This window comes from Lonchura striata, chromosome Z, assembly GCF_050655825.1.
Source record: "Lonchura striata isolate lonStrDom1 chromosome Z, ASM5065582v1, whole genome shotgun sequence".
In the NCBI taxonomy this organism is placed as follows: domain Eukaryota; kingdom Metazoa; phylum Chordata; class Aves; order Passeriformes; family Estrildidae; genus Lonchura; species Lonchura striata.
In genome coordinates, this window is record NC_140740.1 from 83,847,248 (window position 1) to 83,873,358 (window position 26,111).

The following is a 26,111-nucleotide window of genomic DNA, read 5'->3' on the forward strand; positions in this document are numbered from 1 at the left end:
CAAAGGTTAATTGTGCATCACTCTTCTATTGACTATAAAGTGGCTTTTGCTTAGCAGTAATTTTTCTTTATACAATCAAACTAACAGTGCTATCCAAATAAAAATGAATTGCTAACAACTATTCATATGTCTTCTCAAAAGATCATAAAAATTAGTGAAAGTTTTTAATCAGAATTATTTCTAACGAGAATAAAATTCAGAATAATATTGGTACATCTGTTTTTAGAGTTCTGTGTGGCTTTGACCTTATCTCTTCCTTCATGAATGTCAATATTTTATGCTGAGTGGGTTCTGGGTTTCTGGTTGGTTTTTCTTGTCTGTGACATTTTAATGATTGTTTTCAATTTTTTATGTCCTTTTCGGTGTTTGTGTCCTGAGGATATTCTATTGGTTCATGGGATTTGGTTTTTGACTGCAAGTCCTTGGGATAATGACAGCACTATATGCTGGTTTTGGATGTGATAGGGTTAGTTTTTTCACACTGTCAGGTATGGTGCTGTGTTTTGGATTTGTGCTGAACACAGGGCTGATAACATAAAGACATTTTTGTTGATGCTGAGCAGGGCTTGCACAGAGCCAAGGCCTTCCCTGCCTTTTGTACTGCCAGGCTGGTGAGGAAGCTGGGAGTACATGAGAGGCTGGGGAGGAACCCAAAGTGGCCAAAGAGATATTCCAGACCATCAGACATCCTGCTCAGTATTCCAAGCTGCGTGCAAGAAGACGGAAGGAGGGGACATTTGGAGTGATGGCATTTGTCATCCCAAGTCACTGTGAGGTGTGAGGGCCCTGCTGTCCTGGAGATGCGAAACTCCTGCCTACCCATGGGAAATGGTGAATGAGTTCTTTGGGGTTTTTGCTTGTGTGTGCAGCTTCTGCATTCCCTATGCAACTGAATTATTCTCCCCCTGTGAATTTGCCAGCTTTTACCCTTCTGATTCTCTGCCCAGTCCATCCTGCTGGTGGGTCATTGAGCGAGAATGACTGTGTGTGGTGCTTGGTTGCTGTCTGGGGTTAAACCACAGCACACAGTCACAGGAGAGTCCTCATCTACACAAATGAATCTATTGGTCCAGAGACTTGGAAGTGCAGAGTTGTGAAGCTGATCTGGAAGTGTAACATCCAGCACACATAACCAGAGCAGGTACCTGCCAGTGACAGGTAAGGATTTCTCTTAAATTCCATTTTTCTGTTCAGAACCTTCAGTTGTCTGAGTTGGAAAGCAAACATTTGAATACACAAAAGATGAAATCTAAACCTCTGCTGAGTGAAAGCTGCATCAGTGTGTACTGATATATGATCACTGAACCATAGAATCACAGGATCATACAATGATTTGGTTTGGAAGGGACCTCAAAGATCATCTGGTTCCAACCCTCCCACACGATCCCAGGTTGCTCAGAGCCCCATCCAACCTGGCCTTGAACACTCCCAGGGATGGGGCATCCACAGCTTCTCTGGGAAACCTGTTCCAGTGCCTCACCACCCTCACAGTAAAGAATTTCTTTCCAACATCTAATTTAACTCTCGTAGTTTAAAATCTGTCCCACTTTTTCTACCACAGTCTGCACCACTATAATGCTGCACTTCATAGATGTCAGAAATCTCTACCTGAAACACCACCAAGACTATATTTTCTCCCCCACAATTTCACAAAACATTATAAGGAAGATTTTTTTGCATTTTCCTTTCACTTTTTATCCTTTTTTCTCAATGAAAAAATTTTTCATTCCTTTTTTTTGACATGAAATTTCTGTGTAAAAAAACTCCCAGTGCTATTTGTTGACAAAAACAGCTGAATTTACAGCTTTAACCTTGAGGGATGCAGACAATTAGAGGATATTGAGATTTCTAAGGATGCCTTCCCATTTTTATGTTCTATCATTGAGTGTTAATAATTAATGTGGTTTGAAAATTTTTGGAATACAATGTCATGTGCCTGAAAGCCAAGAGTATCTCAGATACGATCTTTAAGTTTATTTTTATTAGAACTTCTCAGATACGATCTTTAAGTTTATTTTTATTAGAACTCACTGTACCGTGTATGTAGAAAATTAATGTATACTTCCCCCTTCTGAATGTTGTATATGTTGGATAACCATGCAAGTTATTTCAACAAAAATAATTTTCTATATAAGGAAATGGATACTCCTAAAGGCAGAGTATCATATTCCTGTCATTGATATGGAATTTAAATCTTCTTTTGTCTCATAAAAGGATGTAAAAATGAAAGCAGATATATCTGAATGAGTTAAGCATGTGTTCTGAAAACCAAAGTATTAAATTTTCCCATTTTTTTTCTGTAATATATCTTTTTAGATTTTGCCATCAGAATGAATGTATGTTTTTTACTAGTATTCAGGTTTTTTTTTTTCTGCATTCTAATTGTATTTGAGTTTTGGTGGGGTTTTTTTTTTGTTTTGTTATGTTGGGGTTTTTTTGTTCAACACATTTTTTCCTTCAGCCAGACAAGTCTATCTGGTCTGTGTCAAACCTATGTATCACTTGGGAAGTTCTTCATCAATTCCCTCCAGTAAATGAAAATCTACAGGGCCAATGTGTTGACAGCCTGTGTAACAACTCAGAGGCTTCCATTCACAAAATAAATTCTCTATGTGTTGAAGGACACTAGCAAACTTTTTTTTTCCAAAATTGTGGATGATCAAGGTATTCCCAATATTAAAAAAACTGTGCCATGATTAGGACTTTGATTGCTCATAATGATCACGATTATCACCATAAATAATTTTTTACTCATCTTTAATCAGCTAACAATCCTGAAATTCTGCTTTGTCACATGAAAGGTGGGTTTTTCAAGTTACTGAGATGACTAGATCATTTATATGCTAGATATTAACAAGGAGTAATAAATATGCCAATAATTTATCAGGGAAACTGAATTCTCTGTTATTGGAAGTTAAGCACCTTTAGAAAGCATTTGAGACACAGCCACCCTTGCTCCCATACTGGGACAGGAGAAAAACGGTGTGAATTATTTATAAGAGTAACAGACTTGACAAGGAGTCAGGGATCTGAAGTTGTGATGGAGTTCAGCTTTAACAGCTGCAGTATCAAGCATAAATCCAAGATGCTCTTCTACTCTCACCAGTGCAGAGCCCTTTGTGTTCTCTAGATTGTTCATCAAGAAAGAAAAGGAGGCAACATTCTGAGCACATGCTTTCTCACCTGCACTGAAAATTGGAGTTTCCTATGCTGCATGTCCTTTCTCCCTTAGTATCTTTGTCATTAAGGGGAAAAAAACACTCTAGAAACCCTTGTTTAGCATCGAAATCTGATGTATGGAATTCTGGAAAACCTTTCAGCCAGAGGATCACTGCTCAGCCCAATCTCTTAACCTAAATGTAACCTCACCAAGTGTTTAACAGAGTTCTAAATTTTTGTTCCAAATTCCGCCAAAAGGAACCTCACAAAAGAAAAGGAATTTCAGCCTTTAAACCCTGAATATTTTGCCTTTATTTATTTCTGTAGGGATTTCACAGTATTAGGAGATTTCTCAGTATTTGACATTCTTATTGTCCAAAATCCCTGATTAGTCCTGTTCTTCATTAACTTTCTTCTGATTTATGGCATCCTCTTTTCCTAGGCACTTGGTAATTCAGAATAATGGGTTTAGATCATGATCCCCTACTTCTTTATTGTCATCAATACTGAAAAGTTAATTTCAAATGAAAGAAGTATGCAACCTTACTGTAATATAGAAATACTTGATATTCACTGTTGGAAGTTACACAGCTGTATTTCTCATGGTGGCAGATAAATTAGAAAACCTTTAAGACAAAAATGTTCTACCAAAACAAAACAAACAAACAAACAAACAAAAAAACCACAGACTTTCATGTGTATATCTAGATATATTAAGATAATTAATGAGTCAAAAGTAAAGATCGTTTGATTATATGAACTATTGTTTATTTTTGAATTATAAATCAGGGCAGAATAGCTTCATAGCAGAAATCTATGATGCCTTTTGGGAGATAAGGTGCTCCTCAGCAAAATAAAGTGCACAGGGACCTTTATTTTCATGTTTTGTGTTACCAGGGGACAGTAAGGTCACCACTCCTCGTGTAACATTTCTGTAAGTGCCTGGATTTTGGAAAGGATATTGTGGGTTACTTTCTTGTTGCCATTTAACCTTTGCAATCAACTTGGGATTTTTTCCTTCTCTTGGATTTAAATACACCACGACACTAGCTGGTGATGCCATAAAGAGCTGTGAATCATCAGTCTTTCCAAGGGTACTGTAATTATCAGGAAAATCTCAGATTGGTTCACACTTTATTCTGCAGGGTTCTTTATGTAACCATTTTTCTGTGCTATTTTACACAGTTTGTTCTACAAATTTTGTGTAACAATGTTATTTCCTTTCAGAAGGCCAAGTATTAAGTGGATAGCAAAAGGATCTGCCTCATATGAGATCCGAAAAATTTTATCAGTAAGTAGTTTCACTCCAGTGTAAAGAGTTGTAAATTGCAATTTGAGTTTTAGGACACATCTATAAGAGACAATCCAGCCCTGACAATCTAACAGTACAAAGTCATGGCCTAGAAATGAAATTTTTTTTATTTACATTGACTTTTATATATGAAAAAATGTTATTTAAACTAATTTTTCACTGTTGCTTTCAGATAGTTTTCCATCCTCCTTCTGATCTTAAGGTCTATGCATTGAGTTAAAAATACTCTTATACAACAACTCATTTCATGTAAAGGAATAATGCTTTGCATGAGGACACTAAGTTATTTTGACTGTGTGCTTTAACATTAGCTTTTACCTTTTTTATCCTGTCACTAAAAATCACTTTCAAAAATGCTTTTTAAGCAAAAAATATTAGTGGTCCTTGAACAAGTTCTCTAAAGCTCATTTAGTATCCTTCATCACAAGTTACAGAAATAATTGGATATTTAGATTTTTAGCTAACAGGAAAATGAAATTAGTATTTCAGCTGCTGTCCAAGAGAAGAGCCTGGTATAGCTAGCCCAAACCCCCAAAATAATTCTGCTCTTCACTAAGGTTTTTCTATTACTAAAAACCTTCCTGAATTATATTCTGACCTCAGAAAGGACAATTTTGTAAGCAGAAGCAGCAAAATAGGAGAAATAACAATATATAGGGTGTTTTCTCCTGCAAGCTTGGAGTTACTTAGAGCACCAGTGCTCCTATGAAGAAGAAATCTCTCTGAAATATGGAAATGAATTTTCAGTAGGGGATTTTACCAGTGTTACCTTTGCAGCTGTATCTGGAGCTGAAGTAACCAGGAAGACTGTGAAATATAAAACAGGTCACTGTAATCAGGACCTTCCTAGGCTGACTTCCTTAGGTCCTTTTTTGAACATAACTCTAAGAAGTACAATAAATCTATGGTTGTGATGCTCTAATCTTACTGCTGCAAGGATTTAACATTCAAAACAGCCAAGGCTCTGTTTAAAACCAATGATCACCACCTAATAAAGGGCACAGTGGAAAAGCTGAGGGATCTTTTCCTTAAAGAAACAGCAGCATATTGCTTCAGTCTGTAGAACTACCATCTTCACCATCCATTTTAAATGCAAGTACTTCCTGTTGAGTAAAATCATGATCATATTCTTTTTCTCCAACTGTGATGGTGGGTAGGATCCCATCATGCAAACAGGGGAAATGTTAATTTTTTACTAACTCTGGAAGAACAGGAAGTTGAAAGTCAGCCAGAGATGAAAATAGATTCTTAGTTTTTTTCTAGTGAACATTTATAGAAGTGTTGTCTTACTCCAAAAGGGAAAGGTGTCTACAACAGACCATGTTCTTTTGTAGCTGTACTGTGATCAGCAAGGAAAATAAAATCATGCAACAAAGGTGTCATTCCCACCTACAGTACTGGGTAGAAAAAAGCTGCTATTGAGAATAGTGTGCTTTCCCCCCCTGTATTCCAGAAAGTGGTATCATTCAATTATGTTTTATTAACATATACATATTCTATTAGAGAATATTTAGGGACAGAAAATTGATAATAAACATTGATACATTAAAGCTGAGCAGAATAAAATTACTCTTTTATGCACCCCTTTTAACAAAGCCTAGTGACCACACAGAAAGGAAACTGTACTAATAGAATTTTCAAAAAAATACTACTTTGTTGTTATAGACTAGATAGGAAATCTGAGCCAAATTAAATCTGTGGACCATTTCCTAGATATTATGGAGCCACAAGATTCTGCCCTAATTGTACAGAGTTAGTCAGTATTAGGTTGGCAACTGTGTTCCAAGAGAGCAGTGATATTTAAATTAAGTAGATTTTCAAGGTGACAGAAACAGTTTAGCAAGTAAATTACATATATGATTGCCAGCAAGGAGAAAGAATTTTCTTTCCAATGTCACAACCAATATTTCCTAATAAAAATAATAAATAAATTAAAAAAAAAAAAAAGAAAGAAAGAAAAAACAACAACAAAGTGATTTTCTAGAAAGATACATTCCTGACAAATTTACCAAGGAAGCATTCCAGTCATCATGTTAGCTTGAGGTAATATGATGACAGTTTATTTTCATAAATACAATGTACAGCATCATGAGACTGTGGAGATACATCTTTCAAATCTGAGAAGTGCATGTCACAGCCACACCAAACAGTAATTATAAAACACGGATATACTGAAAACAATAAAATGATGGAAAAATTATAGTCTTCAATGGTCATTTAAATTAACAATATACAAAAGTTCACAAATTCAAAGTAACCCTTTGATACTAGTGTTAACTTGAAATAAATATATTATAGTATTGTAATGTATAGAATTCTTGTCTATCACTTATCACAGATTATGACATAATTACATGTGGCACTAGACTATGAAAAATGGAGTTCAATATATTAACTATTCAGTAACTACAATCACTAACATCAGGAATAATTATGTCCTGAAATTATTTTAATCCCCTTCTGTGTATGTTTGCACATATAAGTACACTTCTCTATTTGAGTTAAATTATCTAGTAAAATTACTGGCAATATTCACTTTTTTATTGTCATGCTCACCTTTGAAAACCTTATGCAAAATCCTTTGAAACAGCTTCTATAAAATTTGGAGCAGACATGAGTATTGTAAATGTGCAAACGATGGCAAAGAGGGTAAATGCAACCAGACATAATCTGTCTATGACAGCAGCTGCAAACTTCCACTCACTGCAGACCTCTTCACCCTCGTCTTGCTTCCTGAACCGCATGGCTATGAACTGGACTTCCTCCAGGATTTTCACCATCACTGGAAGGGTGTCCATTAGAGCTTTCTTTTGCACAAGCTCGATGTCTTCTGCCGAGGGGCAGGTCACCTTCCCTGCCTTGCTGCCCAGGTCGTTCTGCTGCGGGCAGCACGGGCTCTCCACGCCGCGGTAGCTGTAGATGGAGTTGCCATTGCTGGGCTGGTGCCCGGGCAGGGCGTTCACGTCCAGGCTGTTCACACTCAGCTGCTGCTTGGAGTAGCTGTACTTGCAGGAGAGGGGCTTTATGTTTTCCCCAGGTTTTTTCATTCGTAAAAACCAAGCGCACCAGTTCAGCAGGACGACACGAACCTGGAAGAGAGTTAACCGTGGAAGAAATGCAGGATGCTCTTCAGCATTTTAAAAGTTTTTGTGGCTATTATTGTCAGTCTGCACAGTTTCTTAGAAATACTGATGGATCTTGTTTCTCCAGATATCTGCTTTCAAAATGTTTCTTTGATGGTCTAACTTTTTACCACGAATAGCCCTTTTTTGGATCTCCCTTGAACACAGGGGTTTTCAATGGCCACTTGAGATGTAAAGAAATATAAAATATTACTTCACAAAATGGTCCTTGGAGACCCAGTTTTACTCTGAGATCTCTGCAATTGAGCAGATAGCACGAAATTGGCTGTACAGTTTTGAAACATTTCCCAGATTTTAAGGAAAGACAGTTAAATATTTTGGGGGGCCAATGTGTACATTTTGCTGAAAAAAATCCCTCTACAACACATTCTAGAACATTTCCCATTGCCCATTGCTATTGTTTACATCTAAATAAAATGCCTTGGTTGGGTTTTCGTGGTTTTTTTTTTGACAGCTATTTTATACCCTTATGAGGAGTTCAACCATGTAATACAGCAGGCTTTTTTTTTTCAAAAGAGTAAATCAATTACATTTAGCAGCTCAGAATCTAAGTGCTGCTGCTTACTGCTGTCATTTCCCTGTGTGCTGGTGCATCATGAGATGCTCTAATGTGCACACAGCAGATTGTGCCTCATATGTTTCTTGTCAAGGTCATTAAGTGAGCTAACTCCTGAGAGTGCTTCCAGAATTTTTTTTTCCAGTGAACTGACCTTCAGATATTTGGTTTGAGTCTGTGCCTGAGCCAGCTAGAATTCCTACTGGTAGCATTGTTAACTGTGAAAGGCAGGAAAAATCTGTGATTCAGTAAGGTTCTTGTGCGAAGACCAGAAAACTAAATTTGCAAAACTGTGTAATGATAAGATCCTCCAGGTGTTATGCATACAAAAATGGCATTCACAATGTGCTTGAGAGGGACCCTCCATGCAGATAGGCCTCTTTGATGACTGCAAACCAAATAAATTTGGCTGCAAGCCAAATAATCTGACATCAAGGAGGAAACAGATGTGGCCTCTGGTTTTCCTTTTGAGCCTTTACTCACAAGGATTCCCTGTGTAATCCTGCTCCTGTTACTTTGGTTGTGTTTGACTTGGGACCACACTTTGCCTCCAAAGCTGTTTTAGATGCAGGAAAAGTTGACTCCTGTGTTTGCACAGTACAGATACAGGAATGGGGAAATTACATCTAGCACTTGGAGTTACTGCTGTAATGACAAGCATCATTTCAGAAAGGAGGAAGCCTTAGTAATCACAGATAGGAATAATAATAATAATAAATAATAATAATAGCCAAAACCAATGACCAGTGAAAAGCAGTTACACAATTTTTTAATTCTGCAATGTCACAATCCTGTACCATTTTCTGTGAGCCACATTGCTTCTCTCCCACTAGCAAATTTTTTGTTCTTCATCATTGTCATGGTTTTGGCTGGAATAGAGTTAATTTTTTTCCTAGTAGCTGGTACAATGTGCTGTTTTAGATTCAGTATGAGAATAATGTTGATAAAATACTGATGCTTTGGTTGTTGGAATTACCCTGAATTAGGGACTTTTCAGTTTCTTGTGCTCTGCCAGTGAGTAGGTGCACACAATGCCATGAGGAAGCATGGCCAGGACAGCTGACCTGAACTAGCCAAAGGGATCTTCCAAAAGTATATACAGCATGGGGAGTTGGTTGGAGGCTGTCAATTGCTTCTCAAAAACAGGCTGTGCATCAGTCAGCAGGTGGTGAGCAATTGCATTGTGCATCACTTGTTTCTCTTGCATTTTATTACTCTCATCCTTGCTGCTATTATTTTTTTTATTATTGTTACTCATTACTATAATTAATATTATTCATATTATTACATTGTATTCTGTTTAAATTACACAATTGTTCTTCTCTCAACCCACAAAGTGCTGGAGTTTTTATCTTATTCTCACCACCACAAGGGAAGGGAGCTAGGATGCGAGCAAGTGGCTGTGTGGTACTTAGGTGCCAGATAGATTTAAACTATGAAGTTCCTGAAAGGTTCTTTTCCATTATTCATATTATTTTGCTTTAAATATTTCATTATTTTCCCCATAGTTCCCACAAACAAATAGTTACCCATAGCGTTGCAGCCTAAAAAACTGATTCTGCCTTTAATTGAATTTACTTAATTATAACGTGCTCAGACTGCTCATGGAAACAAAATGGGACAACATGGAACAAAATAAAGGTCTTAATTGCTAGCAATGTGTCAACAGTGTCAGTTGCAAAGGGGAGAGAGAAGTTAATTCTCTAGGACTGTGAAATTACAAAACACTTAGACAAATTACCTTATTAGAAAATGTTAATATGTCTGCCTTAACTCTGAAAGGAGATGTGAGGAGAAAAAGCACTTATACATAGCAATGATGCTTTTTCCTTCAAGACAGAGTTTTTTTTCCTTAGGGAAATTACATTTATAACTACAGTCAAACCCTTTTCCCATAGAAAAATAAATACCCAGAAGACAGTAACACAGCTTTTAATTAGCTTGGATTTCAAATGCCCTATTTCCTTGAAAAGACAGACACTCAGACATCAATCTGTTTTTATCATACCAATTAATTCAAGAGACAGCTGCACCATACAGGTTTTTGGATAACAGCTGAGTATGATAATATGAATCTGTACTCTCACCTGCATTGTCATATATGGATTTCTATGAAGGAAGTACACAGGTACAGATGTCTTCAGAGGTCAACAACCCTTCTGTGAGTCTATCCTAGCTATAATACAACTGTACTGCTAGCTTCCATCACAGCCACCAGCCTGGCCTAATCCAGAGCAGAGAGTCTCCAATTAAAGCTCTCTTGATAAGTGACATCTGCACCTGAGCAGAACTGTGCATGTCCAGGTCTTAAGTATATCAAAAGAAAATCCTGAAACATAACAAACCTGTCTTAGGCACAACAAAGTGTCATTAGTCTCTTGCTTTTTCCCACAAAGTCTTGGCTGTCAGCAGAGAAAGGTCAGTTGAGCTGTAGTCCATACCTGATGTTATCCACTCCCAAACACCTCCTTAGCTGGGCCTTCTTTAGTGTTTTTTTTCCATGCTAGCTCAGCAGACATTATCAAAAGTGTCCATCAGCCAACAGCTTTCATTTCTCAACTGAGTGGCCAACAAATGCCCTGACTGAACACCTTGGATTTAAATTCCTCTCATGGAAGAAACTTGTTTGTAAGTCATCAAAGATTAATAGAAAGGAAGGCACAATTCTAAGCAGTGGAATAAGGAAAGTGAATACCTACAGAGAGGATAAACACTAACAGGCCCTCTCCTCCCTCTTTTGTTGCAAAGTGCAAGGACAGATCCCTTGAGAGACAGGAAGGGAAAATAAACTGCTCTACAGTAAATGGTTTAGAAAGCAGCTGTGTTTAGGAAATGCATCCATTCAAATCTTCTGGGTCTGCAGAAGCTCCCACACATGCCCAATTGTCCAATGCCTCCTGCTGCAACTGACTCCAGCAGGCAAATCCATTTAAGCAGGAGGTGAGAACAATCCTGTAACAATATCCAATTAATCAGGGCTAGAGTTTGCAATAAACTGAGGCCTGGCATGAAGAGAACATTGTGGGAAGTAAGTAAATGGTAAGGGCAGCAGCTGATACTGGAAAGGCAGAAAAATGTAATGCAGAAAAAATTTCTTCTTTCTTAAATTACTTCTTCAATTCAAATTTTTTTTTTTTTTTTTTTTTAGTGAGCAAAGGTCATTCAAGGTGTCTCTGTAAGAAACACATGACATAGGTGGACAGGCAAAACTGAAAAAAAAACCCCAAAAACCCCAAAACAACAACAAAAAGAATAGAGATGATCATGAATTCTAACAACTGAGCCTTGGCCATGGCTTGTAGGGTAAAGTGCCTACTTTTGTGGTGTCAGCCTCTTCCCTACACACTTGGCATTCGCTCTTTTCCTCCTGAGATCCCTCAGCCCTGTCAGCTTGTCTGGTCTATACCTTCCACAGCATATCATCTGCACTTCCCACTAATGCTTTCCACAGTTTTTGCTTCCTGATGGCATGTTTTGTAATGTATGCCAGTTCAGCTGTCAGGCCACTGAACAAGCTTTCTCCTGAATGAGAATTTGCCACGCTTTGTTTCCAGCCAAGAAAACATGAGACTGGTAGAGAGCAAGAGCTGACTTGAAGGGCCTGTGAGGAGGACTAACATGAGCCTTTGTGTCTGGGCTCCTCAAAAAGCAATCAAATGGGTTCTGTTATACTGCTGCAGATTCTGTCCATGAAGACATCTGAAGCATGTTTTCCAGATTTGTGCCCACAGGTTTTGCCTACAAGCAGGTTCATCCAGAATCATCTGGTACCTTGAAAGTAAGAGGTTTTTTTAATCATACAGCACTTTTGGGAAATAATTGAGAAATGTCAGGGTAATTGTGTAGCATGAAAAATGTGCTGAACAAGATATCAGAGGATGTTGTACAACTGGACTCCTACAAACAGGGTGCTAGATAGATGACTGTGACTATCTTCTTCTGCTTTTTTCCCTTTTCATTCTGTTAACAAAAGCATACCTTGCCTATTCTAAAATCTATTAGAAAAAACATAATTTTCTTTTAACTTGAAAATCTAAAGGAAACATTCAATTTGAAAGCTAGCTGGCATTGGTGCCAGACCTTACTGAGCTGACAAAGCCTGCTGCTGCATTAAAAAAGAGGGTCCACATGTTAATACACTGGGAAGAGATCAGATGGCAGCAGACAAATTGCCCAGTGGAGACCAGCATTTGTTTAGCACATTCTGTCAGTACTGGTGTCTGCTGGATAAGAAATTAAAGGTTTGCAAAGTAGGTGGTAAATGTGATAACTTTGTAATGACTCAACCACTCCATCATAAGGTTGAAGCCAAAGGCCAAATAGAAGAAACTATTTTTAATGGAGAATCAGAGGAACTGGTTGGGAAAGCACATTTAGTTTCCTTGTTCTTCTCCATCAATTGCAAACACAAGCATTAACTATGCTGTTTGTAACGAACTCTTCAGAGCAATGGAAAATAAATTCTGCCTCTCACCTATAACAAGTTTACTGTAGTTTGTAGATAATTTAATTTTCTTTCAGTAGTAACCTCCTGGATATTTATCACCAAAGCTGCTTACCCATTTGGGCATCTTTCCTGCTTGGGGGTCATGATGGTGAAACTGCAGAACCAGCACTGTTACCACCACAGACAGACCAACGATGACCATGATGCTAGCGAAATACTGAGCTGCAAGCAAAAGGAGGACTTGATTAAGTGGGGGGAAATACAAGAACACATAATATTCCTTGGCCATGCCCCGAGATCTGCCTTTGGAAGCACTACATGAAATCTGAACACTCTCTTTATGGTCTGTTGCAGTGGAGTATTTGAGTTGTGTATCTGTTCAGCTCCCTTCTCTCCTGTGAGGGAAGGCTTAGGACACATGGAAGGTGAAAACTGTTTGGTTTTTGTCCCTGAAGAGGAGTGTAGGGCCTCACAGTAAGAGCACCTTTGTGCCTGCTGCCAGGACAGTGAGAAGCTGAGCTGACAAAACCCACTGAACACCAGCATTCCCAGTCTTCCATGATACCAGCAGAGGTGTTGGAGGGAGATGCTGCCATCATGGTGCCTCTGGATCCCTTCAAAAAGTGTCACCAATTCCCCACCTTTGCCCTACAACTGCTCCACGTGGTTAGGCATATTTCTCATTACCCTTCTTAGCTCTCAAGACCACTACTTCTAGTTCCTATGAAGGTACACTACAGCCTCCTTGAATGTTAAATTTAAATCTGCTGTGCAGGAAAAAAAACAGTATCTTGAAATCCAGAACTGAGGCTTGAAGCCACATCTCCTAAGTGGCTGTACCTCTTCCTCATGCCAGGACTGAGGGTTATGTGCTGGAGTGTAAAGCAGAATTACCCACAGGGGTATTGACATTTGAAGGCTTCAGTGGCAAAATACCAGGGAGCATTTCTGTTGGCTGACATAATGGTGCAGTGTGGGAGAGCACATCACACTGCCCCAGACTGCAGCCTCCTGCAACCCACAGCCTTCCCTCCCACAGCTTGAAGGAAAAGAAAAAAAAAAATTAAATCAAAGCTCCAAAGCATGTTTTGTTCTGCCTGTGTTTCTTAATACCGAATCCCACTATTCCAGCAGCAAAAAGCTTCAGGAGCAAAAATCTACAATAATGAGATTCTAAGGCCTTCCTGAAAACAAGGTTGCAATTGCTTCAAGAGGTATGGCTTTTCATGACAAAATGAAATATGTATCTAGATTAGAAGAACAGTCCTAAGGGTGAGATGAATTTAAAGGTCTCTGTTGCACTTATTCATAGAGAGGAGAGCCAACAAGCAGGCAGAAGCAGAGCAAACCAGGTTTAATGGAAGTTGTTACATGTGTCATGTAACAGAAACGCAGTAGTGGTGATATTGTTGGTTTAATTACTGCCATGAGTCAGTAAATAACTTCCTTAAGCTGTATGCATTTTGATACCACCAGACTTCAAAGGCTTGAAATAGTCAATTTAAAATGGCTTTAGCTAGGATTTTTCACATATCCTAGGAAAATTCGTCACTTGATTAAACTTGAAAACAACTGGATAATATCTGACTCAAGATCCTAGCCAATGATTAGCAGAGGAATTGAAGCTCCCAGGTTTTTTTATGCTGTAAACCCAAGAAGAGATGTCAGGAAAGTGCTGTATAGAAAAGCTATTAAATAGAAAACAGTTCTCTCCAGAACAGACTGGGAACCAGAGGGGAGCCAGGGACCCATAAAGAAAGATATCTTATGGTTTTGCCTGTGGTAGGCAAGGAAGAGGCTGGAGATGTGTCATCTGCATTTTGAGGGGAGGAGTAGGGTGCTCCTGCTCAAGGTACACTGAAGTCTTCATTGGAAAGTAAGGATGGAGGACATAGTGCTCAAAGTCCTGGAAATTCCCAGGGCTGCTCTAAGGCTGGATTTTGCCAATCCTGAAGAGACAACAGTGAAAGTGGAGGAAAAATATAGTAATGACTGACAGATCTACTGGTCTTTCACATCTCTAGCTGGAGACATGATAAAGGCTGTTGCCTCCTTTTGTGAGACAGTAGAACTAATAGCCATTGATCACAAAGGAATTGCTAGATCATGTGCCCATGCATCTCCTTGATTGAAAACCTGACTGTCCTTACAATCTACAACCAGGGATGGCCAAGACCCTGAGTCTAGACTCAGTGACCATTCCCCTGTAAAGGAGGAAGAGGCCTCAAAACTCAGGGGCTATGTCCACAATGAAAAAAAAAAAAAAAATGGCTCTGAAATTATATCTTCGCTGACTCAGCCTTTTCTGATCTTTTCTTTTTAAGGTTTAATCCTACATGCTCTCTTTCCTGGCAGGAGAAAAACAGGAGAACTGTTGAGGAGAATTTCTGTGCTGTCCTCCATGGATCTCCTTAAAAGCATGGCCTAATCTTCCAGTCTGCTCATTTCTGTTCCTGACAGTCTTTTGCCTTTGCACCAGCAAGGTCAAACCCATCACTTGGTGACAGCTACAAGGGCTGCTGTCCCTGTTCACCTGTGAGAAGCCAATTCAGTTTTGTTATGCCTCAGCAATGGTTGTCAGAGGCACACGGGAGGGGTTGCACAGGTGCCATGTCCAGGAGACAGCCAGGAGAAGATGGGGGGAAGCCTTGTCTCTGGAGACTTTGCCTGGCCACTAGTTCATGTCTCGCATGGGACAGGCAGTCAGCAAGGGAACACCAAAGGCAAAGACACTGGAATTGATGGAAAAAGGTCTGTCCCAATGGACTGCACTGAGACATCGGACTGGGCCAATGGTCTCCTGTCAGCAGGCAGACTTCAGGAGGACCTGGAGGCATAAAAAGTACATGCATCATACGCCTCGGGGGCTCTTTGGGGTCTGTTCTATCCTTTGCCTTTTGTCTTTTTGGGGACTTCTTGAGGCTTACACTTTTTCCCTGGCCCCAGCTGACCTTTTGGCTCTCCCACCCTTGCTGGATCTTACTCACCCTCACATCTGTCCTGCCTTTCCTGCTTAATCTGTGCATCCCTGCCTGGGCCACCTTCATCCAACCCAGCCTGCCCACCTGTGATTTTTGCCACAACCCTGCCCAGGCTTCTGGACCTCCTGTTGGATCCTCCCTCACCTCGTGTCCTGCCGCTGCAGGAGCTATCCACAGGCAGGCAGTGTGTGTAGCCCCTCGGGACATCGAGGGCACTCCCCAACCTCTGGAGATAACATCCCCTTTTTCCCTTTGTCTCCTCTCTCTCTCTCCCTCTCTCCCATTTTTCTTCCTCTTAATCTGTCTTCCCTAGCCCTCTTTAGTAGAGTAAATCCTTTTTGTTTTGTCTTTTTGTTATCAATAAATGGTTCTCAGACACAATGTTTGCCTCGTTTGGATTAATTTAGTTCCTGACCATCCATTATTAAAATAACTCTTTGCTGCTGCCCACAGTGGAATGCAACATCACCTCTGGCATCCTCTCTGATTATGACTATGAATCGACCTTCTCCAGCAACCCAGTGAGCATCCTTGCTGCTGAAAGGATCAAACTACAATGCTCATGGATAATACTTCCCTTGTAGCCACAGGACTTCAATCTTCATTCATTCCACCCTAGCCCCACACTGCCCTGAATTAGCAAACTCTATTTCTGGGTCTCCACTGATGCTGCTGAGCACAGAAATAGAAAGTTCTCCTGTGAGATGGGGCACAGGGGGTGCAAGTAATGAGCTTTGGTCTCCCAAGGAACAGCCTTGGCCTAGCCATCAGACCTTTCTGGCAGTATTTTAGGAACCATCCTAAATCCTTTTTATTCACTTAGTGCTTTGAAGCTGTTGCTCTCACAAAGCCCTATGCCCATGTGTCTGTTGGCAAAGGCAAACCTGATTTTACAAGGAAGCTCAGCCCCTTTTACTTAAACTGCAGGAGGAAAATGCTTAACAACCCCCACTAAACAGCCCTCTGTGTCCTGCTTGTAACTCCTAGTTACTAGATTAGCTTGGAATCTCTAACAATTCCCTTCACTGTGGTGAGTATCAGAAACAGCAACCCCAGATCAGGGTGTATGTGGAAGACCAGGGATCTGGTTACTGATAATTCACCTGCCCTGAGGCAGAGTTTGAGGTGTCTGACACATTCTGGAGAGGAAGTAGCTCATTTACAGTCTGCCCATGGTAGCTGCCACAGGCCAGAAAAATCCATCAGAAAACCTATGTTTGGAGCCCCTCAATATCCTGATTTACACAGCAACATTCCTCAGGGATACTGAGGTCTGTACCAGTCACTTCCAAATGCTCTTCATAGGTTTTAAAACCAGTAAGATGCTTTCTTCAGCAGAGGTGAGTGAGCAGAACAGCTGGTTTGGGCGCATGACTTATCTTCAGGTATGAAATATTTTCTCTTGATTTTCACAATTGATTTTGTTCCTTTTCTTTTCCAGAGGCATTATGTGACATACTATATGGACAGCAGTTTTAAAATCTAGGAGTTGTCATCATCTGTCCCAGGACAATCAGAAGATGATCTGGTGCCATTGTCATAACAAATATGGATCTAATAAAACCACAGATAGTCTTCTAAAAAGTCAGTGAGAACAGCTATTTATTCTTTGCAAGCATACTCTGATGTCACCTTATCAAAAGGATAGCAGTGATTTGCAGTTATAAATTTGAAGAACATTCAGTACCATTTTTGGATGTTTTGTGTCATTATCTGATGTTAGAAAAACACCTTATGATTATTTTAGAGATGTTTTGGAAGACATACTGCTGAAGTGAAACTGGATTAACTTCAAGGACTGATTAGGGACAGGGTAAACAAAACAGAATCCCTCAGATGGATGTTTCACCTTGATTTTGTAATCAGTGATATCATTATATTGTATCATATCATGCCAGCATTTATCGTCTAACCCAGATTTGTTAACACAGTAAATCACAAGAAGGACAGTGTATCTGCACTGTGACCAGTCACAGTCTTCTTGTTCCTGTCAAATACTACAGGAAAGAGGAGAGTGTTGTGATCAAGTTGGACATTGGATATCTCCCACTGGTGTTCCTATTTCTATTCTATCTTTTCAGAAAACATCAGGTTTTTCATGTTAAATGAATAACTGGGTTAGAGAGACTCTAAGTCCAGTAATTTCAGTCATTCAGGGCTGAACGCTTTCTGCTTCTTGTGAACTCAGAATGTAATATTCACTGCTCCTCCTTCTGGAAATGGCCCAGGTGAGAAATAAAGCCTGTGCAGGTTGATGAAAACATCGGATACCAGCAGAGGGGCTTACAACCACCCTTCTTCTTTTCTCCTGTGGTAGGGACCAGGCCTGGCGCTGGGCAGATGCTGTGACAAGTGTCAATGTCAGAGTTACTCAGAGACCAAAAAAATCAAAAGATAGAGGAGAAAGTCTCTTTATGACTTACTGTTGTACAAAGACAGCAAAGAAATGCATATGTGGACATATGATTATGGTACTTGTGTTTTGAAACTCTTCTCCTTCCACATGCTTTTGAAGAATAGAAATGGGAGTTTGAAAAGTAGAACCGTTCTCTTATTTCATTTGATTGTATTTTTCTGTATAGAAAAAACATCCAAAACTCTTGGCTTTGGGACAAGCATCACTGATCATGGGGAATGAAACTGTAAGAACTGCCATGAATGAGAATTTCTGTTTCATGAAAGAGATTGAGCAGGGGGCTGATTCTGACTAGGTACAAGGCAGGACCATGAAAAGATATGGGAGAAAAGCACTCCAAAAAAACAAATAGGGACAGAGTAAAGTGAGATGGCATCAGCTGAGAATATACTGTAAGATGACAAAAAATGTAATAGGGATTAATCTAATTTTCTCTCTAGTCAGAGCAACTAATGCCTTATGTTGATAACTTAAAACAATCTGTAACTCCTGAAGGTGACAAAGCACCAATTTCCAATCCCCTTTGCTTTATGACTAAATGTAAGAAATCACCCCAAGCACTTGCTGCAAAGGTACTTAACTACAGTGCAAAGTGTTCCTGCTTACTGAAATGGTGTAGGAATGGTAAAGAACAGCAAGGAGAGTACACAGCTGGAAAATGTCATCATAATGGAGCCCTAAGCAGCAAGTAAGTTGTGATTTTTAAAAAGCAGAGTAGCTTAGCAAAATAAGACAGAGAAAAGCTGTTTTGCTGCTTTTGGAGATGGAGATAACTTTATTTTTTATTGTGATTAATTTGATACATCCAGCCAAAATGTCAAGCATCACATGGATGTTATAGTTCCCCTTTCAAACACAGTCTACATACCAGCTTCCTGGTGTTCCCAATTTTCTGCTATAAACTCCTTTTAAAGCAAAATACAGGCTCTTGATCCAAAATCAGTAGTGTTATTTTGGAAAGAGCTGGTAGAAAATAAGGATGTGCAGCACTTTGAAATTATTTTGGCATTGAAAACAATTAGAAATTATTAACCACTTCTCCTGTGCAAGGGGAAACCTCAAATTGCAAGGTATAAAAAGTGTTTACCAAAGAAACAAATCATCTGACTAGCCTGATACATCTGAACATCTAATTTCAAGATTTCTCTTTTCAGCAGAAGCATGCTTAATCTGCTCTGACAAAGTATTTTGAAAGTGATACTTCCTCAGAGCATGGGCTAGGAAGGACAGAGAACTGCTAAGTCAGACCTTATTTATTGCAGCTTTGGTCTCAAGCTGAAAGAGCCCAGCCATGGGTGCTGCTGGCTGTTTTTCTGTGTGACTGTACCTTTTGTGCTGGCCAGAACTCAAAGCTTGCAGAGCTTCAGGTCAATACAAGTACAAAGAGCTGTGTGAGGCTTTCAAAGCAGCTTAGGGTCTGTCTCTGCACAGTGTCACCCTGTCCTCACAGTGGTGGGATTGCAGCGCAGGGATTGCACCCATGTGAGATGGGTGAGTGAAGTAAGTTCTGTACAGCCTGTGTCTCACTGCAGAATGGAAAAAAAGGTAATCCTGTGGCTTACTAGGGCTGGGGACTGGTGTTTTCTCAAAAACAAAACATCTGGTACTGGAAGCAGACAGGATCACAGCAGGAGAGGGGAAGTGCAGACAGTGCCATGCAAACCTAAAAGTTTTGCCTCTCTGGAGGTGATATTGCAGGCAGGGGAAAAGAATAGTCAGGATGGTGTACTGGTTAGGGTCTTCACTGGCTTGGCCTAAATTTTTCAGAGAAATGGCTTTTGACAATGTCTGACTTAACGTGGGCTGTGGATTGATCTGTTTTTCTGAAAAACTGGCTGATTTTGGTAGGAACTAAGTATTACATCAGGAGATTAATTTTTTTTTAAGTCTATGAGCTCAAACTAGCAACTTATCCTGAGGCATTATTGAAGACTTTGCTACATCAGTGCATAATTAATTTGATTCTGGTCACTGCTTTATTTGGTACCACTGGATGTGGGACCTCATGACCACCAATTGTGTAATTTTAAGGAGGCTCCAGCCAAGGGATAGTAATGAAAGGTAGTTAGGAATCTGTATTGACTTTGAGGAATTTTTTCCTTGGTGACTTTTTAAGGCATAATTTCCTAGTCTTAATGATAATGTTGATTTAGGATAGAAAACACAGTTTTATGAAACAGATCAGGGATATGAAGACTTAAAGGAATACAGGCATATATCTATTGCCTAAGGAAAGAACCCATCTTTTCCTGAGAATTGGCCATATAATCATTACCAAACCAGATCCTTGTCCACTATTATTTACCTAGAATAATAGAATCATTTAGGTTTGAAAACACCTCTAATATAATTGGTTTCAACCATTCACCTAACATGGATCACCAATGTCTTTATGAAAAAAAATAGTCCTTACAGTGTAGAGCTAAATACCTCTAATGTAGTTTTCAGATTAATTACTAGTTCTTTAATTTCAAAAGGCAGAACCTGATCTTGTACAAAGGCTCTAATTAAAATAACAGGATTTGTTAATAATAATATTTGTTTAATTTTGATTTATTTGCTGAACCAGGAAATCAACACACTGGGATATGGTTATGTCTTCCTATGTAATGCACTGGATAAGTTTAATAATAGGGACTGGAAGGTGCACAAAATCCACATGAAATTACTGGCATTTATAGTGCAAAACAAATCTGCATAATGATATAGGTTTTTAGAATGAGAAAAAACAATCATACCTGAGCTGTATCACACAGGCTTTATGATTTTACCCAGTGATTAGCACAGTCAGACCAGTAATTTAGTTGTGTAGCACAACTGGAGTTCTCTGCACTTCTGTACATAGTTTCACGTAATGAACTGGACTCTTGGTAAAAGTAACTTTGAAGAGAAAAATTAAAAGTAAGTAAAATCACGAGTGCAGCAAGACACACTTCCCACAAGGCATGATTAAGCTACAGTAGGAAGGGTTAGTTTAGGACACAGTTGCTGCTGTATAGCCATGATCTGAAAATCTTTCAGGAGCTACACTCTAGAGGTTTTAAGTGCCAGGAGGGACTTCCAGTACTCTACAGAGAAAGAATTGTTGTTCACAAAGTTGACATGTGCTGGATTCTAGCCAAACAGTTGTGTTTGTAGATGTCATGGGCCTTCAACTCTTTTGATTTAAATGGTTGAGTTTTTTGCTCTGCTGAGTGATTAATGTTTCAAACAGAGACACAGACATCGTTCCCTGGTTCAGCCTTCTCCTTTCATTGGTATCTCTGTGGAAGGTCAGGATTCAACTTTTGAAATATTGTGGTGCCTTTCCTTGCATGGATGTGCGCTGTTGAAAACTGGGCTTTGAAAAGAAATATTTCCCCTGAAAGGGAGGATGTGCTAGAGAAGGATGGAAGCTGACATGCCGCTGGGCAAGGAGCTACTGATGTGGATGCAAACCCTAAGAAAGCTGAGTGAGAGCAGGTGGCCAGCCTGTCCAGCTGGAACATATGAAAGCTCTACCCTGCAGCAGGAGCAGCAGGGTCCTGGTGCTCTAAGGTACTGAGCAGCCAGCTACTGATCCTTAGGCCAAGTCTTGTCACTTTTGTCACTTGCTCTTTACAGAAAAAGTCGACCTTTTTTAACATATATTAACATGATAGTTGGTAGGCTGCTGAGAAATGGGAATTTCTCATCTGGGGAAGTTGGATGTGTGGATTAAGAGTGTCTCTGCTTTGGGTGGCTTTATAAAAAGACAGAGAATGCAATGCACGTACAAAGGAAGGGGTGGCTCACTTTGCAAAGGTACAAAAAAAGGTCCCACTTGTATCCTTCTGATTATTTAATCTGATAGGTGCTTTGTTTGTTATTAACATAATTTGAGGTTCCCCTTAACTAAGAGGTACTAACTTATGATTTCCTCATATATTCCAGATCACAAAAGCTAATACTTTTCTTGGTGTCATATTAGACCAGTTCTCCTTTGCTACCTCAATAAAAATACTCCAACAGCACCTGTGATATTTTTCCATATTATTAGAGTTCAGTAGTTAAAGCTGAGGTCAGAAGGAGAAGAAAGTACAGCATGTTAGACATTAGTGACTTTGAAATAGCAAAGGCTGTGAGAGTGCAGGCAGATCCAGAAAGGTATGGATGCATGTTTGTTTCTAAAAATTCAGGCCCTAAAATTATACTGCAGATTTTCAAAGAATTTGGAGTCACATTTTCAAAGTATCTCTGCATCCACATGCATGAAGACCAGTAACAGTGACTCTTCAGCAGATCAGCAAGGAATCTTTCTACTTCAAGATCAAATTATCTGCATCCTTCACAAATCACATGCTTAGAAGATTTGTTTATTCCTGAGATCTGCTGCTAACCATGCTTATTCTTCAAAACTAGAATGAACTTTCCAAATGTACTCCTTTTCCTCATATTAATTCTGAGGATTTTAACTGAACTAGAGATCACACTGAAAAACTGTGATCATGACCTGGCATATTCAATTCAGCAGCTAAAATATCCTCTGCGGAATTACCTGTAAGATCACTGTGAGGAAAAGATGCTATGTCACTTTGTTAGAGTAAGGATAAGGTTTTCAGAACTCAAGATAATGTAAAAGGGCACAGACCAGCTTTGAGCACTTACTGAAAAAGGGCTGTTATGGTTTGGGTGCATAAACCAAATGGATAAGCAGTCTCCCTGAAAATTTGGAGTGGAGCAAGAAGATAGGGACAAGGTTTTAAACTAGAAATATTGTGGAAGGGAAATAACAACCCAAATGTAAATGCAGAAGTAGCAGGCAAGGGTTAAATGGTATTGAGTAGTCAGTGCAGAAGTGATGGGGTTCTGGGAAGCAGAGACAGTCTATGAAATTAAAATTTGGGAGCATTATCTGATCATTATGGTTGGTGTCAGAAATGTTAAAACTTATTAATTGGGGTTGGTGTGGGAATAAAAGGCAACAGGAAGAGTTTCTATCACTACACAAACACTATGCAAACAGCTAAACAAGGCAAACACAGACTTGCTGCTGAAAGGAAGGGATGATTTAGTGACAGTGAACAGTGATAAGGTCAAGACAGTGCATCCTTTGCCTCAGTTTGCATCATCAAGGTCTCTGACAAATCTGTGTTTAGAGATGGTTTAAGGATGAGTAACACGACCAGCAATAGTTAAGGAAGGACTCATGGACTGATTATGAGATCTGAACCTGCCCAAATCCATGGGATAATGGAGAATCCTACAGGGTCATTGCAAGACCCTATAGGAGATGGAGAGAGATGTTGCATCCACTTCTCAAAAGAACAATCCAGAGAACAAGAGATTTGTCATTCTGATTCTGTCCCTGGGTAAATCAGGCAGCAAGTCCTCAGGGAACATTTCTGGACAGTTGAGGAAGAGAGTGGGGAATGGGAACAGCCATCCAATGTTTAATGTGAATAAATAATGTCTGAACAACATGATTGCCTTCAATAACAAATTCAAATATTTGCAGAGAATGAGAGTGTAGTGGATATCATTTACAGCAACTTTAGAAATTCTCTGATAAGCAGAAATTGTCTGTCATTACAACATCAAGCTCCATAAAAATACATAATTATCATAGCTTTTCTTGGTACAAATCCTACCTACATCCTACAGATAGAAGACTGTGCTAATAGAAACTGATCAGGTTAAAGCCAGTGGACTGGCCATAGGCAAGTGTACCCCTTTACAAATTCTAAATGGGATTTGTTATGTATTATACACAGCAAAGTTATGTCAACAGTAGCTCAAGGTGGCTTGTATCTCCTCCCTGCACACAAGTTTCTCTTAGAACTGTTTCTGTGTCCATTGTGTCCCAGGTGTATGCTCTGAAAGAGATTTTATTAGTTTTTTGGAGGCTCCTGTAGAGCTCAAAGCCAAGATCCCTACTGACTTTCACTAAGATGTGTAAGTTTTTTGGAGGCTTCCAGAAACTCTTGCCTATGGGTGCCATTGTCCTTACCATTGCAAGCTTATTCTCCTTCCTCAGAGTCAGGCCTAGTCTTAAAGCCTTGAAAAGAGACAATGAAGCTGTCTGAGTAAATGCTTTCTTTTTTGTCCTAACCATTACATAACTTTTTTGAGACTTTCATTATACAGTTGTGGGGTGCATCTTCCATTAGCACCTAGATATATTGTTGACTATTTTTTTCATATCTGCTGTCTAGAATGTGTACTTGAGTCATGATTTGTACTCACAGGGTCTTTCAGGTATTGCTCATTCTTTCTTACTTTGTAAAACAGGACAGATTTATTTTCTGATTGCCCCAAGGTAAAGGGGCAGTCCTATAAAAACAGAGGCTGTAATAGTGTCTGTCTGGCCCACAATCCCAAGATGATGATCTGTTCCACAGTTTTCAGTACGTATCAAAAACGCTCCAATGATATACTCGAATTTTATCTGCTGTATCCTGACTTGCTCTTCAGATTGAGAGAAGAGGGAAGGAAGGAAGGATTTGTGTAATAGCAGGGAGGTGGTATGATACAGAAGAAGAAAAATTAATTTTCTGCCGTGTTGATTCTGTGTCCTCTCAATCCTTGCAATTACCTGCTTATCTAATATTTCCATTGCCTTTTTGTAACCTTGTGTAGGTCCTTTTCATACATGCACATGGTGAAGTCCAGGCTGACATTCCTGACATTGCTGAATGCAAAACTTGAGTAACATAATCAGTCCTCAAATTGATTTTGAACTGCTCTAGAGAGGCATCATACAGGGTGCAGAAAGCAGTGAAAATCAACTTACCTATTAGTGGGACAGAGTCAGAAGTTGCAGGCATGATCTCAGCCACAAGCAGCATGAATACAGTCAGGGAAAGAAGGACAGTAATACCTGGAGGGAGTGAACATATTTGGGAAGAATGAGGAAAATGAACTCTGCAGCTGCTCCTCTGATGTCTTTGCTATTAAATATAGCATTGTCCTGATATACAGCTAAGCTGAACCCATGACTTCATGTCTGTCAATGAAGATTAGAACTTCCACAAAAGTGCGAATGTTTTTAGATGCAACTCTATCTGCTCTCTTTTCACTTTTCTCTAATACACACAAACCGTTGCTTCTCTCGAAGTAATGGAGAAATCTTTTTTGCTGAGTGAAATGAAGCTTGCAAAACTGGTGAACTACAGTGCTTTTCCAAAACATTGCACAAAGCCCAAATGGTTGTTAAGGGCTAGGAGAGACTTGCACAGACAGCAGCCTAGGTTTTTCTATCACATATTATATAACACCCCTCAAAGACATGCAGTCTGTTTTAAAATAAGCTCTTTATTCTATCTGGAAAGGCTGTTGCTAAACCTAACCATCCTGATCCCGAGAAATCGAAAGGTCAATGCATGAACATTAGCTCCTATTTCTATGTCAGCATTGTACTTCTGCTCAAATAACTCTTTTCTGTATCCCCATCCTATATTTCATAGACAGCAATTGTACCCCTGACAGCCTGTATTTTTTGCTTCTTGTAAGGCATGCTGCTCAGATACCTTTTTTTTTTAACCACAAAAGCCCCACTGAGGATGCTTCATATGATTTAGAAGTCTCTGTCCTGAGTCAGAATCATGCACAATTAACTCTTAAGATGTCATCTGGCTCAATCTGGTGTTTTTACAGCTCTTCCCTATCTCCTCTTGGAAGGAGACCCTTCCCATTTTTATCTACACACACAACCAACAGTAAATCTCATTTAGCCCTTCCATGGCTGTGTTCACAGGGGACACATAGCTAGGTGTTTTGGGAGCTAATTTTGAAGGTGGAAATCCAGTGCCAAGCTGCTGCTCTTCACAGCCCTTCACTCTTTGTTTCCTAGTATGTTCCATCTGAAAAAAGAGTCAATGAGCTGTAAAATGCATTGAGATGTACTAAAGTACATAACAACAGGCATGACAGAATATTATCACTGTCGCCTGTGCCAGCAACAAGTTCAGCTTCCTCTCAGTCCACAAGATATTATATATGTAGCAGAGGATGTGTAAATGCTATACAGAAAGCTGTTGTCCTTGTTCCTGTACCCAAAAGAAGTAAGTACTTCTATTGCTCTTCTACTGAAATCTTTCTTCTTCAAGCACCATGTGCCAGGAGGTATTTATTTTCCTA

The 26,111-nt window shown here is 39.5% G+C and overlaps 1 protein-coding gene across 2 annotated transcripts in view; it reads right to left on the minus strand.

Moving 5' to 3' along the window:
• Positions 1 to 4,276: 4,276 nt before the first annotated feature.
• Positions 4,277 to 26,111, minus strand: part of LOC110472313 (neuronal acetylcholine receptor subunit alpha-7) — a 59,366-nt gene continuing 37,531 nt past the window's right edge. For both annotated transcript variants that reach the window (XM_077790282.2, XM_085567269.1), the window contains exons 8-10: positions 24,766 to 24,852; positions 12,730 to 12,839; positions 4,277 to 7,560 (exon numbers count right to left, since the gene is read on the minus strand). In XM_077790282.2, the coding sequence (XP_077646408.2) occupies positions 7,039 to 7,560; positions 12,730 to 12,839; positions 24,766 to 24,852 (719 nt within the window). In that variant the 3' untranslated portion in view covers positions 4,277 to 7,038. The remainder of the gene's footprint in view (positions 7,561 to 12,729; positions 12,840 to 24,765; positions 24,853 to 26,111) is intronic.